The 22,161-nt window shown below is 37.3% G+C and overlaps 1 protein-coding gene across 13 annotated transcripts in view; it reads right to left on the reverse strand.

Annotated features, from left to right (window-relative positions):
* Window positions 1–22,161, reverse strand: part of PARD3 (par-3 family cell polarity regulator) — an 817,661-nt gene that overhangs the window by 191,269 nt on the left and 604,231 nt on the right. For 9 of the 13 annotated variants that reach the window (XM_090266179.1, XM_090266183.1, XM_090266178.1 and 6 more), the window contains one exon: window positions 3,238–3,348. The exons of the other annotated variants lie outside the window; for them this stretch is intronic. In XM_090266179.1, coding sequence (XP_090122305.1) covers window positions 3,238–3,348 — 111 coding nt within the window. The remainder of the gene's footprint in view (window positions 1–3,237; window positions 3,349–22,161) is intronic. 13 annotated transcript variants of the gene reach the window in all.

A 22,161-nucleotide genomic window follows, 5' to 3' on the forward strand; every position in this document is an offset into this window, starting at 1 on the left:
TGTACAATAACTCACACTTCATGGATATGTACAGACAAATAATATTTTGGTATATGGACATGTTGTAACTAAGGAACGTCAAGTTTTCTATGTATGGAACCAGCCAAAATAACTTTTGGAACTCATAGCTATAGTGATAAACAATGTTACCAGAGATGCTTCACTACTAATCAGTACTGAAGTAAAGACTGTGGTGAGAATATAAGCAGTGACTTATGTATTTCTATTTATTTGTATTCTCCAATCAATTCTTTCCAAAGGAGCCGCAGTTTCCAATATCAAAAGGAGATCTGCTAATGCAAACAAGCAGAAAAGAGAGGATTATGAAACAAGGCTCGCTCTATCAAAATAAGAACCACTAAACACACTCCACTTATGTAATCCATGCAGTCACTTGTTTTATTAAAAGACACACGAGTTTAAATACAATGTACTTGTAAAAATTGTTATTGAAATACAAAGTATAATAGTTTTCTTAAATTGTGAAGCTAATTGATTTATTAAATGCACTGTTCTCTTGTTCCTTGACCCTACAAAATTTTTATTCTAGGCCTCCCGTATGTTGTGAATTCATCATAATCCACCAAGTTCCCAGAAGTATTGCATCATTAGAGGTACAAGATGGAGATTAAAAGCAACACTGAGAGGTGAACCTTGCCTTAGGCAAATTAATGATACAAGTGAAACCATTATCTAAAAATCACTGGCTGGAAATATTTAACTATTCATAAAAGTATTTTAGAAAATATTGATAAAATTCTGCACTAAAACACAGCAATCATCTTAAACTACCAAAACCAGGACTATTTAGGATATGAAAAATGGTAAAGGAAGCTATCTCCTTTGGCTGGCATCACACAGGGGAGAAGTATAATGTTTCTTTCTATCATTCAGATTGTTCTCTAACTAAATTACAGGTTTGCCTGTGTATAAATCTGAGTTCAGACATTTCCCTGGTATATACTCTTCCTTTAAGGACAAGAAAGTCTTTTAGGATAGAAGTTTCTATTACTAACCAATTAACTGCTATATTTCATAAGGAACACTGTGCTTGCTCCCTGGCTTAAAAATGGTAAGTTTATGAATAAGTATGAAGAATCCAAATTGGTGAGGATTAGAGAGAGTCCTAGAAATCAAGGAAGGTGGAATTCCAGATTTTTAGAAAATAAAAATTGAGGATGTATTACAGAATTCTATCCCTGAAACCTATATAATTATTAACCATGTCACCCCAATACATTCAATAAAAAACAAGAAAATAAAAATTGGAAAAGAACCATAAGAAAAAACCCAGACTTTCACCACAAATTGAAAGTCCGTATTTTTCCTATTTTTATATTTTATACTTTAAAAAAGTACAAACAGCAAAAAAAGAAGCCTCAGAAGTATTAGAAAGATCAATGGAAAATATCCAAATATTAATTGCTTTTAAAGAAAACTGTGGTACAATACTCTTTTTGGTTCATTCATTGTTTGTATAAAACCAATAGCAGCCCAATTCTACAATTGTAGTACACTTGGTCAAGATGTTGGACTAGAATCCTAGCTATTTCACTTTATAACTTTGATCAAGGCATCAGAAACTTTTTTACACCCCAGATTATCTGAAATAAAAAAGACATAGTATCTTTTTCTGTGGCAGCTGGGGAATGTAATGTGATGATGCAAAGATCCCTGTGTGCCTGCAAACTCGAACAACAAAAGTGTGACATGGCTTTCTCATCCTCTGGGAATTGCAATGAAAAATTCTATTCGCTTACCAAAAAATAGCTTTCAAGTGCCTGCTTAAAGTAACTCTTCATTCATTTCTTGAGTCTTTGGGTTCTCAACATGGAATAATTCAAAAACAGATAATGTAGAGGTTCAGAACCAGTCTCCCACAATGTGCCACTTTGGCACGCAGATTACTTTTAGCTAAAGAAAACTGAGGCCCCCAAAACTCAGCAAAAACTTGTACATAACTCTTAACTGCCTAAAAGAATTTAGATACAGGGTTTGGTCCAGAAAGAAAACTATCACCAGAAATGACTGAAGAATATGAGCCAGGTGTGAAAAACGGGGGGGTTATTACTACGGCCTGCTTGTTCAAAGTCCTCTCTGTGTCCCCTTGTCTATGCTTGGCACAACAAACATTTGTTTACCAAACATTTACTTTTCCATCTTCCTGTAAATTGTTTTTCTCCCCTTTGAAGTCCCAGACACCTACCCCCTTTTCTTTAGCTCAGAATAGCACATAAGCCTTGATTGCCTGAGTACTTGGGGGCTCATTTACTTGATGTAGCCCTCATACTTATGGAATTAAATTTGATCTTCTCCTGTTAATCTGCCTTATGTTGATTTAATTCTTTGACCAGCCAGAAGAACCTAGAAAGACAGAGGAGAAATTTTTCCTTCCTAATAAGTCTTTCTGGAAGAGATGGAATAAAATTTAAGTAAAAAATGTTACAAAATGAGAGTATAGAGATAGATACAGAAATAATAATAGAGAGAGATAAAACAGAAATAAATGTCAGGTTTGAAAGGAAAACAACACAGTAAAAAGTAACAGCCTCCTCAATTCTTTTTATATATCAAAATATTTTAAATGAGATATAAATATTTAAATAGTTTTATTTCAAAATGAGTATTTCTTAAAAATTCTTAAAATAGCCCTGGCTGGTGCGGTTCAGTAGATTGAGTGCTAGCCTGTGAACTGAGGGGCCACCAGTTTGATTCCCGGCCAGAGCACATGCCTGGGTTGCAGGCCAGGTTCCTGGTTGGGGGTGTGCAAGGGGCAACCAATTGATTGATGTATCTCTCACACATCGATATTTCTTTCTCCTTACCTTCCTCTCTCTCTAAAAATAAATAAAATTAAAACAAGAGGATGCTATAAAAATTATATTATACTACATATTCAAAGAAGAATGAGACAGGATTCTAAATATTTCTTTGTGATTTTAAAAGTGATCATAAATTCAGTTTTAACTTATGCATCTAATGCTTTATTTACTATCTTCTCTGCAAAAAATCTTAACTACAACCCGTAAAATTCATTTTAATGCCTCAAATAAATAAAAGGTTTTTCTTTTAATCTTTCTTTATATTGTATTCATCCCATAACCATCAGTATTTGGATTCACACATAAAAATAAAATCAACTGAATGCAAATTCTTCATATTTAAAAAAATAAGAAAGAGTAGAAATAAAAAAAGAACCTCTATCTAATGAGGTTTAATCACATAACTGAAGTCTACCTCTCCTGCTCCTGCTTCATTCGTATTCTCTCCTCTTCTGAAGTAAGGGTGTCCTGTATTTTTATTTTACCCGTTTTCTCAATCTTGTCATCTTTTCGATGTTTGCCAAACCTGTTGATAACAAAAAATTCTAACTTGTCAATATATACAAAATGAGTTCTCCTTCTGTGATAAAGACATATGTACCCAATGAAATGTGAGCTCCCTCAAAACAAGGGCCAAAATGTCTCCTATAGTTCTCTAGTTTTGCACAGTATTAATATATTTAACTGAATTACTTTATACCTTTTTTAATTAAAATTTTCCAGGGAAAACTTTTGGAAAATGGCTCCAATAGCCGTTTTTTTTTTTTTTTTAGAAAACAAAAACAAACAACAATATAGTAACAGAAACCTTGAATTCATCCTTATTAAGCAAATAATTTATCAGCGTGCAGGACTGAGTGCCAAATACCTCAGATGCTAGAGGATTAAAGTCCGCATTGGAGTGGGTTTCTCTTAGGACTGAGAAATGATAATCCACAATCATCTGTTTTATAACCTCTCTCCATAAACAACTATTCTTTATTTGCACAGTCAGGTTTATTGGAAACATTCATCATAGTTTAAAAAATGACAAGGCCATGCTTGCCGGGTATAAAGTACAAAGAATAATTTACAGTGGCATAATACTTTTAGCTTATAAAATTGAAAGCTTTAGTTTTCCTAAATCTGATGGAAAACAATTATCAAATGTAGACTCCTTGACTTGGAAATTTATCTCTGATAGAAAACAAACACATACATGATTCAAAAACAGTCCACACAAACCACTGAACTTGAGGCTAAGAAAACACTAACAGTATCTTCTGCATCAAAAATATCTCAGAAACCCCAGACTCAGTATCAATTTCTTTTTCCTACTCTGTTATTTTCTTCATAAAAGACCATGTTTTCTGGAATGCATGTGCTACATACCCTCAAGTAATCTTCGTCTATAGTGATTTGTTCACCAGATGTTTCAAAAAAGAAATATTTTCTAAACAGTTACTCAACTAAGCATTCATAAATATGTAAAGTATGCTGAGTACTCCTATCCGAGGATAAAGTGGACACCTGGCGAAGAGAACAGTAAAAGGGTAGGTTCAAAGTTGAAATAAAAGAGAGAAAAGTATTTCAATTAAGGGCTTGGTTAGTAGCATTGGTCATTATTTTAAAATACGAATCTGATGTCGAATACTAGTCAATATGTGAAGTGTGCATGGGAATATTTCATATGTGAAGTGAAGTAACTTTGTGTTTGCAGAAGTACTTAAGGAAGAAAAAGCATCCTTAAAGTATTAAAACAAAAAAGTTAAAACACTACCACCACAATTACTTTAAAAATTATGTATATTACTACATAGAATTCAAAACTGGCTGTATAATTGACTTCTAAAATGCAAATCTCTTCTTAAATTTTAATGTTACTTAGAAATTGAAAGATCATTTCAATTGCCGAAAAGAAAAAAAGAAAATAATGCCCAAGAATTTAAGTCCAGCCTCTGACCACTTCTCACATGGGATGAAATATATATTATGCTTTTAAAACTATTAAAGACAAAGCATGAAAAGTAAAAACGTTCTCTTTTCTTAATTTTTTGTTATATAAATAATACTTAAATTTAAGAATAATGATTGAGTTTACAGAAAGAGAGAATTAAAAAATGAAAGAACAAATACGCAATATATTTAAAAAATGGATACATCTCAGTAGAAGCCAACATCTAAAACATAATGTTAGTACTTTCAGCCAAGGTGAAGGCCTAGACAGACACGCTGGGTCTCCTTCCACAACTAAGAAGGAATACAACTACCTCAAAACTAGAGACAACCAGAAGTTCCAGAAAATCGAGCTGCATAGAAGTCCAACAAAGATATAAAGAAGAAATACTCATCCAGACAGGTAGGAGGGGCAGAGCCAGGGCAAGAGGACATGGTGTGGTGGTGGCAGTAGCGGTGGTGGCAGCAGGCCAGGTGAAAGCACAGTCACATGTTTTAAAAAGTAGGGAGGGACACCTGGAGAGCACTCCAAGCACCAGACCACGCTGTGCAGCTTAGGGTCCTAGCTCCGGGGAAAATCAAGCCTCATTGCTTCTGATTTTGCAAACTGGTCAGGATTAGGATGGAAGAAGAAACTGCTGGTCTCTCAGCAGAGTCCGCTTGTTTAAAGGGCCCCTGTGGTCCTAGATCGTCCGCAGACCCACCCATTCTGGGAACAATGGCCAGGGGAATAGCTAGAGTGGCACCAGTCCCATATGAAAGTGGGAGAAGTGCCTGGAAAAGGGGCAAGTGCTAAGAAAGTGGGATTGTTCCCTCTCAGACACCCCCGCAAAAGTGCCACAACAAGGTAAAACAGGTCACCCTGTACTGACGAATACCTAAGGCTCCACCCCTTACAATGCAACAGGAGCAACAGCTCTATCTAAGACACAGAGGCAAACAAACAGAGGAGCCTGTTAAGATGAGGAGACAGAAAAGTATGGCCCAAAAGGGGGAATGGATCAAGGTTTCAATGGGAGAACTAAGTGACAAGGAGATAGTCAACCTAACAGACGAGGAGACAACCAACTTAACAGACGCAGAGCTCAAGACACTGGTGATAAAGATGCTCAGAGGCTTGACAGATATGCTTGAGTATAGCAAACGCATGAGGGAAGAAGTGAAGGCTATGCTAAGTGAAACGAAGGAAAATCCGCATGAAACCAATGGTGAAGGGAAGGAAACCGGGGTTCAAATCAATGATCTGGAACATAAGGAAGAAAAACAGTCAACCAGTACAGAAGGAGGAAACAAGAATTTTTAAAAATGAAGAGAGGCTTAGGAACCTCTGGGAAAACTTTAAACGTGCCAGCATCCAAATCATAGGGGTGCCAGAAGTAGAATAGGAAGAGCAAGAAATTGAAAGCTTATGTGAAAAAATAATGAAGGAAAACTCCCCAAATTTGGCAAAGGAAATAGACATACAAGTCCAGGAAGCATGGAGAGTCCCAAACAAGCTAGATCTAAAGAGGGCCACACCAAGACACATCATCATTAAAATGCCAAAGGTTTAAAAGATAAAGAGAGAATATTAAAAGCAGCAAGAGAAAAGCAGAGAGTAACTTACAAAGGGGTGCCTATAAGACTATCAGCTGATTTCTCAAAAGAAACTCTGCAGGCAAGAAGGTATTGGCAAGAAGTATTCAAGGTGATGAAAAGCAAGGACCTACAACCAAGATTACTCTATCCAGGAAAGCTATCATTTAAAATGGAAGGACAGATAAAGGCTTCATGGACAAGGTAAAGCTAAAGGAGTTCATCATCACCAAGCCATTATTATATGAAATGTCAAAGGGACTTAAAAAAAAAAATTATCAACATTAAAATGACAACAAACTCACAACTATCAACTGAATCTAAAAAATAAAAACAAAATCAAATTAAACAAACCAGAATAAGAACAGAATCATAGGTATAGGGATCATTTGGAGGGTTATCAGCTGGCAGGGAGAGGGAGGGAATGGAGAAATAGTGCAGGGACTAAGCAGCATAATTGGTTGGTACAAAATAGACAGGGGGAAGTTAAGAATAATATAGAAAAGGGTGAAGCCAAAGAACTTATATGCACGACCCATGGACACGAACTAAGGGGGGGGTGGGATTGCTGGGGGAAGGGGGGTATTCGGCAGAGGGGAGAAAAAAGGAAAAAAATTGGGACTGTTGTAAGAACATAATCAATAAAATATACTTAGAAAAACATAATGTTTGTTCATTTGACAATTTTTTTTTTGAGCATCTACAGAGCATTAAACATAAAAACTTTATTTTTAAAAGAAAGTTCAGGGGAAAGGACAGATTAACTTGAGAGTCATCAGTGCACAGACTGCAATTAAAGCCCATGTGAATTCCCATCCTAAAAATTCTGCAACAATGGGACACCTGGAAATATAAAATGTACTAAATTCTAACTTTAAGAAAAGTATAAGTTCAAATCATAATACATAATATTTATTTATAATTAGGTACTCCTAAAGGTAAAACATTTTAAGCATTTTGTGTTTCAGTTCATAAATGTTCTTCAAATCATACAATACTGCCAATATTGACTTACTTTGTTTTATTTTTAAAGGAACTGTGCTGATTCACATTCTGGACTACATACATTCACCCCTATGTCATATTTGAGGAACATTAGTTAGTGACACAAGATACTATATCTATACCAACAGTGTAGTTAACTCTTCCAGGAAGATTGTGTGTATCTGCCCTTTGAGTTAATAAAAGGAAAAAGTGAAAGTGGTTTTCCATGTTTCAAAACAGTTTAAATGTTTTCAGCTCCAAATCTAACATTGAGTTTATTTATGTTAAATCTTTTTTTAAATGATCTTGGTCCTACTACTTGGTAAATAAAGTTTAAGTTTTATATATAAGTCTACCAGTTTTCAGCTTTTTATCTTAAGTACACAAGATTAAAATTTTTAAAAATAGAATCCTAACTCATATTTAAGAACCATATTTTTTCTCAATGCATTGGTATTAAAATATTAGTTTCCTAGACCATTCCTTAATCTACTTTATTATTTGTAAATTTATAACCAAACTGTTAAAGTCTACTTTCCTTTTAATTATAGATTTGATTATTGCATGGAAAAGTAAAGAAACCATAGACAAAATGTTTGTAGATTAATACTGGAACACTTTCCTTAGTACCTGTTTTAGGTAAGAAATTATGTAATTTCTTTAAGGCATACTATAAAACACAGCATATTACTTTATACTTGGGGTAAAAATGAATCCCTCACCTGTAATTCTTTGATAAAATGAAGAAGACTTTAAGTAAAAAAAGTATACCAACCATTTTAGAAAATAAAAAGGAAAATTAAGTAGCTATGCCCTAATTCACTCTATTTCTTAATATATTCTCGCATTCTTCTTAACTTATAGTTGCTTAATTCTTCCCCCAAAAGGGAAGATGCATGAAAAATTTCAGCTACACTACTCAAAAAGTCAATTTCACAGCTGAACTCAGTAACCAACCTATGAATGTAATCATTTAATACCAGCTGATAAAACTTGGACAGTATCAGTTACATTTACTTTCTCTTTTAAAAGCCACTGATGAATTTCAAATGGGCCACTTTCCAAGGAACAACAGCACAGCTGAAAAAGTATTGAACTACCGGTACATCTAGGAAGCAAACCCATTCTAGGGAATCGATTTTAGGAACTGCCTTCTGATTAACCCACACAAATGTCTACATGAGAGACTGTCACCCAGCAGGTATGATGCTGAAATCAGAAGTGATCACATATGCCCCATGACCTTTTAAAAAAATAGAGTAGAAAGCCCTGGCAAGGGTGGCTCCATTGGTTGGAGTGTCATCCCTAACACCCTTAAGGCTGCGGTTCCATCCCCAGTCAGGGCACACATTGGAGGCAAGCAACTGATGTATCTCTCTCCCTTCCTCTCTCTAAAATTAATAAAGCATGTCCTCAAGCAAGGATTAAAAAAATTATCTCTGCTCTCCTAGGGCTTACATTGTAGGAAAGGAGATAGAAAGGAGAGAGAGAGACGAGAGAGAGAGACAGAGAGAGAGAGAGAGAGAGAGAGAGAGAGAGAGAGAGAGAGAGAACAGAAAGCTTGAGAAAAAAATGATAGTACTGATGCATGGAAATAGAAGTCACTGAAAAATTGCCAAAAACCCACTGAAAACTCATTCACAGAAAAATCCAGATGAGCCATGTCTCATCAGAACAGAATTGACTGTAACATCTCTTAACCATATGGCTTTCTTTCTGGAGACTACAACAATATTTTATGCAGCCAAAGGAATCTCAGTCATTTGCTAAAGGGGTTGTACTTGTGAGGCCTCACAATGTGATCACAGCTGTCTGCAGGGTCGGCCGCACGTACTGTTCCAGTAAAGAATGCGGGCACACCATCATGGATGCGTGGGGAGGCCACAGCAAGCACACCACAGCAACGAAGGGTGGCGACAAAATTCTAGCGCTTTTATAGAGAAAGAACTGTCAGTAAAACTGAACTAAGGATAAGAGTTTCATGCTAAACCACCATTTCGGTGTTCTATAAACCTAATTCTTTCTGCAGTGTAAATGACATAAAAACGTTCTACTATATCTTACATTCCTTACAAAATTAGAGATCTTTAGAAAAAATATGCTGAATGATAAAATAAAAATACAATTAGTTTTGTAATAAAAGGGCTTTTCTTAATATCATATTTAAAAACACAATATAGTATAAAGAAACTCTTAAAAACCTGCTGCCATATTTAAAAATAGATGAGTTGAATATCCAGAACTAATTATCTTATAGTTTTATGAACTAATATTTAAAATTAAGATTTTCTTAAAAAACACCACCACCACCAAAAAAAAAAAAAAAAGAATCACCTCACTGAACTGTCACCTAGAAATCTGGCACTACCAAGGTCTTCATAGTATAAGAAAGGCTTTTCTACAATGCTTCTCTTTTTTGTTGTTGAAATTTTTAAAAACTCATATTTTTATTGTATTTTTTCCATTACTATTTAGTCCCTTTACACGTTCCTATACATCCCCTCAACAATCACCACACTGTTGTCCATGTCCATGAGCCCTTTTTCCTTAATGTTCAATCTCCACCCCCCCCCCCCACCTTAGCTGCTATCCTGCTCTCTATCCACAAGTCTGTGTCTATTTTGCTGGTTAGCTCAGTTTGTTCATTAGATTCCACGTAAGGCCAAAGTAATCAAAACAACATGCTACCAGAAGAAAGAGACACACAGATCAATGGAACAGAATAGAGAGCCCAGAAATATACCCACACTTTTATATTCAACTAATATTCGACACAGGAAGCAAGCACATTCGATGGGCTAAAAAGCATTTATTCAATAAATGGTGTTGGAAAAATTGGACAGATACATGCAGAAAAATTAAACTAGACCACCTTCTTACACCACACACAAGAATAAATTCGAAATGGATTAAAGAGTTAAATGTTAGACCCAACACCATAAAAATCATAGAAGAGGACATAGGCAGCAAAATCTCAGACACTATCTTACTTTTTATCCTTAGATGTGTAGGATAAGTGATACCTACTTGGCTAAGGAAAAGAACTGCACTGAATATGGGTCAAATGAGAGCACGGGTCAGCCACCGGAAGCAGTCTAACCTCCCCCAACGCCCAGATCCTGCCTTGGCGTGGGCAACACAATCATCTAACTCCATACCCTGCCCGCAATGTTGTCCCTCCTTTCCACATATTTAAACATCACAATTTTCAATCATTTCCTTTCTCCATTATTTTTTTTACCTCTTCCTGGAACCTTCCAGTTGCTTCTGGTGGACACATGTGTGTGTAGAGCCATTATGCTAACCCATCTTTGACCACTGTCTGCTGTGATAATGCTGTCATTTGCCCTAAAGATCCTTGAGATACCAGCTCTACCCAGTGAGCTGAGTCCAAGATCCTGTACAGCAAAATCACGTGCTCTGTGCTGTGTCCTGCCTGCGTCCCAACCCCTCTGCATGCCTTGGGAGCACACTGTTCAGTCAAATCAAAGAAGTACCCTGAGCCTTTAAGATTATTCCTCTCTAGTCCTTTGAGTCCTACTTTTCATAAGCAGCTTCTCATCCAAGATTCTCTAGAAAACCTTTTTCAATTGATTCTGGTACACTTTTTTTTTTCCACATTTTTGGTGTGAGATTTGACTCCCCTCAACCCATCACTCTCACCTCTAACGCAATATGAACTTATTTTTGTCTTACAGCCCTAAAAGTTAACAGCTTTAAATTTTGTATAAAGAAAAAAAAAAAACATCTAGGGAGTTCAAGATAGCAGAAGAGTAAGTGGAAGCTACACGAACCTCCTCCTGGGACCAGTCTAGATTTACAACTTAATTTTGGAGAAATCATCTGGAATAACCAAACGAACACCAGCTGGAAAGAAGTCTTATAACCAAGGAGAGACAGAAATGGCCACAACATCACAACGTGACCGGTAGGGAGTGCGGAGACGCGGAAGGGCTGGCTGTGCTCCCATGGGTGGCAGCTGAAGGGACTGAGACACAGCTCAGCAGCTGGGGGTTCCCCCTGAGAAGGGCAGGGTCTAAACCCCCAGCTGAGCTTCCCAGCCTACAGCAACAGAGTGGAAAGTAAAATAGTATCCAGCTGTGAAAAGTGAAAACCACAGGGATTCTTGCTAGCCGGAGAGAAACAGCAGGACAAAAAGATCTCTTAAGTGAATCACATACAAAAATATTTTGGCCCCCACTTACCCTGGGATCAATCAGAGGGAAGGCAGAGAGGACTGAAGACACTTGGGGAAGAGTTTGACGTGGTGGCTTTGAGGGGAGAACTAGGGGAGCAGCTGACCGGGTCGCAGTGCTGACTCATCCCCAGAACTGCAGGCAGACCATTCCCCTCCTCAGCCTGAGGAGAAATAAAAGCTCTGCCTACAGGAATTAAGCTGCCGCACCCACGGTCCTTAAGCCTGACGGCTAATCACAGATTGAATAGATTAACAATTAAAGAAGACAGACAAAGGCAGTAGATCCCTGGAAGTCTCCAACAGGCTGCCTAGGCCGAGACTGATACAGGATCTGACGCCACCAGGGGCAGATCCAGGAAGTGCAGATCATTCTAAGAAGCACCAACAAACAATAGGAGTCACAAAAATGGGGAGAGAAACAACCCCACATCAAAAGGCAAGGTAGAATCCCCAGAAAGAGTGCTAAATGAAATAGAAGGGAGCCAACTATCAGATATGGAATTCAAAACATGGATTATGGAGAAGCTCAATGAGCTCAGCGGAAACTACAAAGAACTCCAGGGAAACTACAAGGAACTCCAGAAAAACTACAAGGAATTTACTGAGAATTACACTAGCATGAAAAAGGACATAGAAGCTATCAATAAGAGTCAGGAGGAAATGAAAAATACGATCTCTGAACTAAAGAACACAGTAGAAGGAATTTAAAGCAGGCTAGAGGAAGCAGAAGATTGGATCAGCGAGCTGGAGGACAATGTAGACAAAAACTCCCAGACAGTGCAACAAAATGAAGAAAGACTGAACAAGACTGAAGAGGTTCTAAGACAGCTGCAGGACAACATGAAACATAATAATATCCGTATCATAGGAATTCCAGGAGAAGAAGAAGAGCAAGGGATAGAAAATCTCTTTGAAAAACTAATGACAGAAAACTTCCCTAACATGAGGACATAAAGAGTCACGCTACTCAAGGAAGCACAGAGGGTCCCAATGAAGATGAATCCCAAGAGGCCCACTTAAAGACACATCATAATTAAAATGGCAGCATTCAAAGACAAAGAGAGAATCCTAAAAGCAGCAAGAGAGAAACAAATAATAATATACAAGGGAGCTCCAATAAGGCTATCATCAGATTTCTCAGCAGAAACACTACAAGTCAGAAGGGAATGGCAGAAAATATTCCAAGCAATGAAAAACAAAGGCCTACAACCAAGAATACTCTACCCAGCAAAGCTCTCATTCAAAATGGAGGGTGAAATAAGGAGTTTCCAAGACAAAAGAAGGTTAAAAGAATACATATCCACTAAACCAGCATTGCAAGAGATGCTAAAAGGTCAGCTTCAAGAAGATAAAGAAACAGAGAGAGGCAGAGAAGAACACGAGTACAAAGGGGGAAAATGACAATGAATAAGTACCTATCGGTAATAATCTTAAATGTAAATGGATTAAACGCTCCAATTAAAAGACATAGGGTAGGTGAATGGATTAGAAAGAATGACCCACATATATGCCGTCTACAACAGACCCACCTTAGAACAAAAGATCTACACAGACTAAAAGTTAAGAAGTGGAAAAAAGTATTTCAAGCAAATGAAGATGAAAAAAAAGCTGGGGTAGCATACTTATATCAGACAAAACAGATTTCACAGCAAAGGCCATAAAAAGAAACAACGAAGGACATTTCATAATACTTAAAGGAAAAGTCCATCAAGAAGATATAACCCTCATAAATATATATGCACCCAATTTAGGAGCACCCAAATATGTAAGGAAAATTTTGAAAGACTCCAAGTAAGATATAGACAGCAACACACTCATAGTAGGGGAGTTTAACACCCCATTGTCAACAATGGACAGATCTTCGAAGCAAAGAAACACCAAAGATATTGAGGCACTGAACAGCACTCTAGATCAAATGGACTTAGTCGATATATATAGAACTTTTCACCCCAAAGAAGCAAAATATACATTCTTCTCAAGTGCACATGGAACATTTTCAAAGATAGACCACATGGTAGGACACAAAACAAGCCTCAACAAATTGATGAAAATAGAAATTATATCAAGCATCTTCTCAGATCACAACGTCTTAAAATTGGAAATCAACCTCAAGGAAAAAACTCAAAGACATTCAAACTCATGGAGAATGAATAACATGCTATTAAATAATGAATGGGTTAACAATGACATCAAGGAAGAAAGAAAAAAGTTTCTAGAAACTAATGATAATGAACACACAACCACCCAAAACCTATGGGATACAGCGAAAGCAGTCCTGAGACAAAAGTTCATAGCAATACAGGCCTACCTAAAAAAGCTAGAAGAATCTCTAATAAAAAAATTTAACCCTACAGCTACAAGAACTAGAGGAAGAACAACAAGCAAAGCCCAGATCAAGTAGAAGGAAGGAAATCATCAAGATCTGAGCACAATTAAATGACATAGAGACTAAACTAACAATTCAAAAAATCAACATAAGTAGGAGCTGGTTCTTTGAAAAGATAAACAAAATTGACAAGCCTTTAACCAGGCTCATCAAGAAAAAAAGAGAGAGGACAAAAATAAATAAAATCAGAAACGAAAGAGGAGAAATCACAACCGATACCACAGAAATACAAAGGATTGTAAGAAATTATTACGAACAACTGTATGGCAAGAAATTTGACAACCTAGAGGAAAGGGACAAATTCCTGGAAACCTATAGTCTTCCCAAACTGAATCAAGAAGAAGCAGAAAGTGTGAATAGACCAACAACAGCTAGTGAAATTGAAGTAGTAATCAAAAAACTCCCAGCACACAAAAGCCCTGGACCGGATGGCTTCACAGGTGAATTCTACAAAACACTGAGGAAAGAACTAACTCCTATCCTCCTCAGACTATTCCAAAAGATCCAAGAAGAGGGAAGACTCCCAAACTCTTTCTATGAAGCCAGTTATTATTTTAATCCCCAAACCAGGTCAAGACACAACAAAGAAAGAAAACTACAGGCCAATATCCCTGATGAACATAGATGCTAAAATCCTCAACAAAATATTGGCAAACCGGATCCAGCAACACATTAGAAAGATCATACACCACGATCAAGTAGGATTGATCCAAGGGATGCAAGGATGGTTTAACATTCGCAAATCAATAAACGTAATACACCACATAAAAAAAAATGAAAGACAAAAACCACATGATCATATCAATAGGTGCGGAAAAAGCATTTGATAAAATACAACACCCATTTATGATGAAAATTCTCAGCAAAATGGGAATAGAAGGAGCATACCTCAACATAATAAAGGCCATATATGAAAAACCTGAAGCCATCATACTCAATGGGCAAAAACTGAGAGCATTCCCACTGAGGTCAGGAACAAGACAAGGCTGCCCACTCTCTCCACTCCTATTCAACATAGTCTTGGAAGTTCTAGCCACAGCAATCAGACAACAAAGAGAAATAAAAGGCATCCAAATTGGAAAAGAGGAAGCAAAACTCTCATTATTTGCAGATGACATGATAGTGTACATAGAAAACCCTATAGACTCCACAAAAAAACTACTCAACCTAACAAGTGAATTCGGCAAAATAGTAGGGTACAAAGTCAATATTAAGAAATCGAAGGCATTTCTGTACACCAATAATAAAAACTCAGAGATAGAAACTGAAAGAAAAATCCCATTTACCATAGCAACATGAAAAATAAAGTACCTAGGAATAAACTTAACCAAGGAGATAAAAGACCGGTACTCAGAAAACTACATAACACTGAAGAAAGAAATTAAAGAAGATACAAATAAATGGAAGCATATACCATGCTCATGGATGGGAAGAATCAACATCATTAAAATGTCCATACTGCCCAAAGCAATTTACAGATTCAATGCAATCCCTATTAAAATGCCAATGACATATTTCTCAGACCTAGAACAATACTTCAAAAATTTATATGGAACCAAAAAAGAGCTCGAATAGCCACAGCAATTTTGAGGAAGAAGAACACAGCAGGAGGAATCACAATACCTGATATCAAACTATACTACAAGGCCACGGTAATCAAAACAGTCTGGTACTGGCATAAGAACAGACATATAGATCAATGGAACAGAATAGAGAGCCCAGAAATAAAACCAGGTCTATATGGTCAACTAATATTTGACAAAGGAGGAAAGAACATCAAATGGACTGAAAAGAGCCTCTTCAACAAATGGTGCTGGGAGAACTGGACAGGAACATGCAAAAAAATGAAACTAGACCACCAACTTACACCATACACCAGAATAAACTCAAAATGGATCAAAGACTTAAATGTAAGCCGTGATACCGTAAAAGTCCTAGAGGAAAAAATAGGCAGGAAAATTTCAGATATCCCACATAGCAACATTTTCACTGATATGATCTCCTAAGGCAAGGGAGATAAAGGAAAGAATAAACAAATGGGACTACATCAAACTAAAAAGTTTCTGCTCAGCTAAAGAAAACATCAGCAAGATGAAAAGGAAACCAACCATATGGGAAAATATATTCGCCAATGACATCTCAGACAAGGGATTGATCTCCAAAATATATAAAGAACTCATACGACTCAACACCAAGAAGACAGACAACCCAATTAAAAATGGGCAAAGGACCTGAACAAACACTTCTCCAAAGAGGACATACAGAGGGTCCATAGACATATAAAAAAATGCTCAACATCACTATCCATCAGATAGATGCAAATAAAAACCACAATGAGATACCACCTCACACCAGTCAGAATGGCCATCATCTACAAATCAACAAACAACTTGTGCTGGAGAGGATGTGGAGAAATGGGAACCCTACTGCACTGTTGGTGGGAATGAAGACTGGTGCAGCCAGTATGGAAAATAGTTGGAATTTCCTCAAAAAACTAAAAATGGAACTGCCTTTTGAACCAGCAATTCCATTGCTAGGGTTATATACAAAAAATCCTGAAATACCAATTCAAAAGGGCCTATGCACCCCTATTTCATAGCAGCACCATTTACAATAGCCAAGTGCTGGAAACAACCTAAGTATCCATCTGTAGATGAGTGGATCAAAAAACTGTGGTACATTTACACAATGGAGTACTATGTAGCAGAAAGAAAGAAGGAACTTCTACCATTTGCAACAACATGGATGGAACTAGAGAATTATGCTTAGCAAAATAAGCCAGGCAACGAAAGAAAAATACTGTATGCTGTCATCTATTACAGGAAGCTAACGAACAACACAAACAAATGAGAAAAATTGAACCAGAGGTATGTAAACAAGGAGCAGACTAACAGTAACAAGGTGGGAGGTGGGAGGGAGAGAAGGGGGTAAGAAGGGGAAGGGTCTAGTCAAAGAACATGTATGAATGACCCACGGACATGGGCAACTGAGTGGGGACTAAATGTTGGAGAGGGAGGAAACAGGGAGCAGGGAAGCAAGAGGGGGAAAAAAGTGAGACAACTGTAATGGGAAAAGAAACAAAAAAATTTTTAGTGGGGGAAAAATGAAAATACGAAGAATGGAAATGCCAGTTCAGTGAATATTAGAAGGACAAGGATTTTCCTTCACACTGTATATATTTTTCCCTACCTGATCCCTCCAGAGTTTGGCATTCTAAAGAAGTAAATAATGACATAAGTTTCTTTGCATAAAACTAATAAGACCAGTTGTTAATAGAGGTTTTTTTGGTTTTTTTTGACCAAGATTTTGACTGGAATGTCAAGCCTAAAGGAGACATGCTTTGGCTCAGGTTGTTACCAAAAAGCCCTGAGGAACTGGGAATGACTTTCGATGGTAATAAAAGCCCACAAGATAAAAGGCCTGGTACCGTGGTTGGTTGTGCGGTCCACAGCAATCTTTCCAGGGAAGGAACGAAGGTTGTTTTCCTGAGAGATGGCTAGAAGGGACCTTAAGGCACAATGGAAAACCAGAAGGACTTGGAAAAGACAGCAGTGTACAGGCAAGGCTGAATGCCAGGTATGTGGCCCAGCTTCTGTGCCCTGAAGAGCAGACTGAAGGTCACCCGAAATGTTCCTTGGGTAAGTTCCAGCAAAGCAGAACTAAAGATCATAAGCGATCATTTGCTGCTCTTGTTGTGTTTATGCAAATGAACAGAATAAATTAAAAATGGACTTAATGCAGTCCCTTTAATGACAAGGAGGGTAATCTTAGGGAGAAAAACCATTATTCAAGGAAAATCACAATGATCAGCGGTAGACTATAAAGTAGTGCAGCTAACAGTCTTTAAAGTTTCTTTTCATTTAAAATATGTTTTCACTTGAAAGTTAAACCATGTCTGTGGTGTCATCAAAGATATTTAAGTTGCAGGCAAGAAGAATGTCAAGTGCCTTGCAACTGGATGTCTTTCCAATAAGACAGTCTTACAGATTTAGAGACTTGTTTGTAGGTTATGATACATAAATTAACATGTATTTTCTGTTTTCAAAGGGCATAAGCCTATGACCGCATTACCCGAGTGATTGTCTGTATGTATAGGCCTCACTTAATCCTGTCTGCAGCGCTGCCTCCTGAGACTCAACGGTTTGGCTGAACTAAGTGGCTGGGTTGGTGAAGAACGGGGTGGTCTGTGGGCTTCACTTTAAAACTGGTTTCTCTTTTCTATCCTAACAGCGTGGACTGAAAAGGCCCAGAGGTCTGAGAGGGGGGAAAGCTAAAATATTTCCCTCAGCCCAAACTAAGTATAGTGGGCAAAAGGGTTTTTGACAGGTGAGATGTGCCCAGCACACCTTCCTCCAAAGAAGCCTTTTTTTTTTTTTTCCCCAATGTGGAACATTAAGAAATTAATCCCTGCCTTTTTTTCATCTAGTGGTTATGTCTTTTAACCCTGTTGCCAAATCTGTTGCCCCCAGAATACAACAAGGATGCCAGCCTGTTAAACCAAGCACACCGTTGTCCTGAAACAGCCAACTGACCTGGAGTCTGCACGACCCTTCCCCATGTGGGAAGGCCACCCTCCCCTCCACACCCCCACTCTTATTAGGGATTTCTGGACCCAAGGGTAGGTAGGACGACGACCATGTCCAGCTTGAAGCAGCTTGAGGAGCATGAGACCTTCGCCCATTGTCCTTTATAAGGTTATAAAGGGTCTTAATTCTGAGAGGGAGGGATTGTTATTTTTTATTGTTAAAATAATTAATCACTTATTTATTAAAAAAAGAAGAAGAAGAAGAATATATGAAAGGGTGAAGCGGGAGAGCTTGTATGTACGAGCCATGGGTATGGACTTGGGGGGGGGGGCGATTGCTGGGGCGGGGGTGTTGGGTGGAGGGGAGCAAAGGGGAAAAAGTTGGAACTATTGTAACCATATCATCGATAAAATCAACTTAAAAATAAAAATTAAAATTAAAATTAAAAAAAATTAAAAATCTAGCCATGTATCTTTGTAGCTGGTCCTCTTGCACTTGTGTCCAGGAGCACTAAAGGTATATGTGCACGTTTCTGAAAATCAAAGCCCAGTCACCTCAGCCAGTGTCTTTGACAGAAAAGAAAATGAGGCCCAGGAGGTATACAGAGATGTCCAAAGTCACAATGTAAGCTAGAAATAGCATTCAGGTCACCTCATGACTAGTTTAATGTATCTCAGTGGCTCTGAAACTGGATCCTCCTAGAGAAAATGAAATTCCCAGACCTGTGAAGTTCACTTCTGGTAAATCCTGAGACATATAATTGAATACCTGTTGAATGTTCTTTTGATTAATTACACTTCACTAGAATGTACTGAATTCTTATTATGAACTTGATCTCACTGATTCCCACAGCGTGTGAGTGGGTGTTATCATCCTTCGGGGTAGGGACCACACTTGAGGAAGCAGTAGCAGATTTAGTGATTTAATAGGTCAGATAGCGAGAAATCACAAAGGCAGATTTCAGTCCCAGCACTCTCTTTACTACGCCCGCCCCCCTCAAAACCTTTAGGAACTAAAGACAGTCAGCCACTCTATTCTTTCTACTGAGGGCAGATGGTTAAAATATCACTGTTGGAGTAAATGATATAGGTCTTGCACTGTCTGCAGCAATGAGGTCCAGCGACTTTGTTCCCAATTGGAATTTGTCCATAAAGTCCAGGGACCTGGACACAACTGACCCTAACCACTGGAAAGCATAGTAAAACTGCCCACAAACCCATTCCCAGGCATTGCCAATATTTCTAAATGCAATGACACGCCAAAAATCAAAATTGTCCTTTCTGACATAAGCAAACACTTCCAGGCAACAGCAGAAACATGTGAAACTTCCCAACCTAATCAGAATAAAAAAGCAAGAATCCGCCGCATCATTTATCTTTTATAATGATGTGTTTATGGTTTCCGGCCCTATATTTTTTGTTCCTCAGCCTCCCTTTTATAAATGAGAATAGAAAATAAATCAGTCATCTCTAATATGTCCTTCTTACACAGGATCTTACATATTTTAGTAACATTTTAAGAAATTGTGACCATGATAGCATACTAATTTGCTCAACAGTAGATTGTGGCAAGGCTGCATGAATCAGGCAAGAGTAGGCTGATTACGAAAAGCAGAAAGCTCCTATTTAGGCAAAAAAAAAAAAAAAAAAATCTTGGTAATTAACAACAATGAGAAGGGAGCCTTAGAAAAAGGTACATGACAACTTGCTAGTACTTTTGCAAAATGGGATGCAGTTTTAGGTTGAGGCAGAGTTTAGCAGGGGTTCTCGTTAAAAGGAAATTCACAAACTTGAGGATCATTATTTGATTGTGTGCAGTTTTCATCAGTGCCAATGTGATTAGATTTAATAAACAAATTTGTGTTGCCCGGCAACCAAGGAAAAAGAAGTGACTTTTTCTAAAGAAAAAATAGCTACTACTTAGCCAAGCTAGAACAGCCTTTAGATGTACAATGCATCCTTAATGAGCAACATGTCCTCTGGACTCCCATTAAATGACCTTACAAGAGCACTTGTCCCTGTGCAGCCTTTGTTATCTAATCAAGGGTGCACCGATATGCCTAGGAACTCTCCACTTCAGGAGCGCTATAAGGATAGGCAACAAAGAAACATCAAACAATTAAACCAAACCATACATTATCAGTTTTGTCTTTACAAGAATCATGATAATCTCCAAGCATCTTAAAAACAAAACCAAACAAAACCAAACACACACACACACACACTATGGGATCCAGACATAAAGACTTAAGGAAAAAAAAACCCAAGGAAACAGTGATCCTTCAAAACACAATATAAATACCTAAATAATTCTAAAAATAACATCTATAATTTATACTTAGAGCCTTTCAAGTAAAATGACAGATAATGAGTCGTGGTATATCTTAATTACAATGTTCAAGTTTTTCAGGCATCAGCTAGTTCACAGACCACATGACATATTTTCTGTACAAATAAATTCCCTCTTTGAAAAAGGGGTCAATTAGTAATTACTGCTCCATACAGGATTTTTATAAGGCTTGACATACCTTATTTTTTTCAAAGCATACCCACACAAATAATCAAACTGCACTAATAATCCCAGAAAGCCAAACATGCAAATACAAATATGCAAATTACATTTTGTTTCTCTTCTATACCGACTTTATAATAAATATTACACATATAAAATTTAAATACACACATACACATTTAAACACAGTAAAAACAATACATAACTCTGATTATTTAAATGTTTAATTTGGCATTGAAATCAGCCATGTCCACTTAAAATGAGATTGCCTTTCACATAACTACTTCTCCAGGACCTTCCTTTACTACCACACTCCTAATTCTTGCTCTGTTAATTTTAATACATTATTGTTTCATAATACAATACTACAAATTGCAAATTACACTTTGCACAGGAATGATTATGAAAAATACTATCACTGCTGCCTTTGCCCAAATAACTCTGATAATAATAAGAGATTGATTGAGTTCTAAGGAGTCCAAGCAATAAGAAGGGTCAATTTGAACATTTCTATTAAGATTCTTTTGTTAAACCCAACACTTTGCCAGGTCAGAGGCAAATAATCATACCCTGTACCTGGTTACTGTGGTTTTCCCTTTCCTAAAGTATCAGGACAATTTAGTAAGTGGTCCTGGCCCAAAGGCAGTCCCTGTGAGAAATGCTAAAACAAGACATAAGTCAAAAAAACACATCTACTTAAAAGGGCAGTTGAAAGAAGAAAAAGTAAAAAGACAGAACATTTTACTGCAGCATCTTTCCTACTGGGACAAAGATTCAAGGGTATTTTGTAGCAATGATAATTATGATAATTTCTGTTACCTTGCCTATCTGGTATGATAACCAAATTGGCCTCCCAATTGGGTTGCAAATTCTTATGAGGTAACACAAACACATGCATAACTTATGGGCACCTTTTTAGAGTTAAAAATATTCATCCTCAATTAAATACACATTGGGATTCAAATGCAATGTTGTAACCACTAACAGGAAACCTACTCACAAGCATAGCTTAAACATCCTCAAATATGTTCTTATGCTTCTATGTTTACAAAGCAATGGAAGTGACAAAGACAGGTGGAATACAGCTGTTGAAGTGTGGGAAGGGAGGGAACGGACTTTTTGTAAAGCTCCTGGAAACTGAAAGATTAAAACTTCCCCAAAGATCTCATTATCTGTAAAGTTAAGGTGTTAGCACTTGTGTCTGTAGATGACAGGAAACAGTTT

Source organism: Furipterus horrens, unplaced genomic scaffold (genome assembly GCF_987537825.1).
Source record: "Furipterus horrens unplaced genomic scaffold, mFurHor1.1.pri manual_scaffold_2, whole genome shotgun sequence".
Taxonomy (NCBI): domain Eukaryota; kingdom Metazoa; phylum Chordata; class Mammalia; order Chiroptera; family Furipteridae; genus Furipterus; species Furipterus horrens.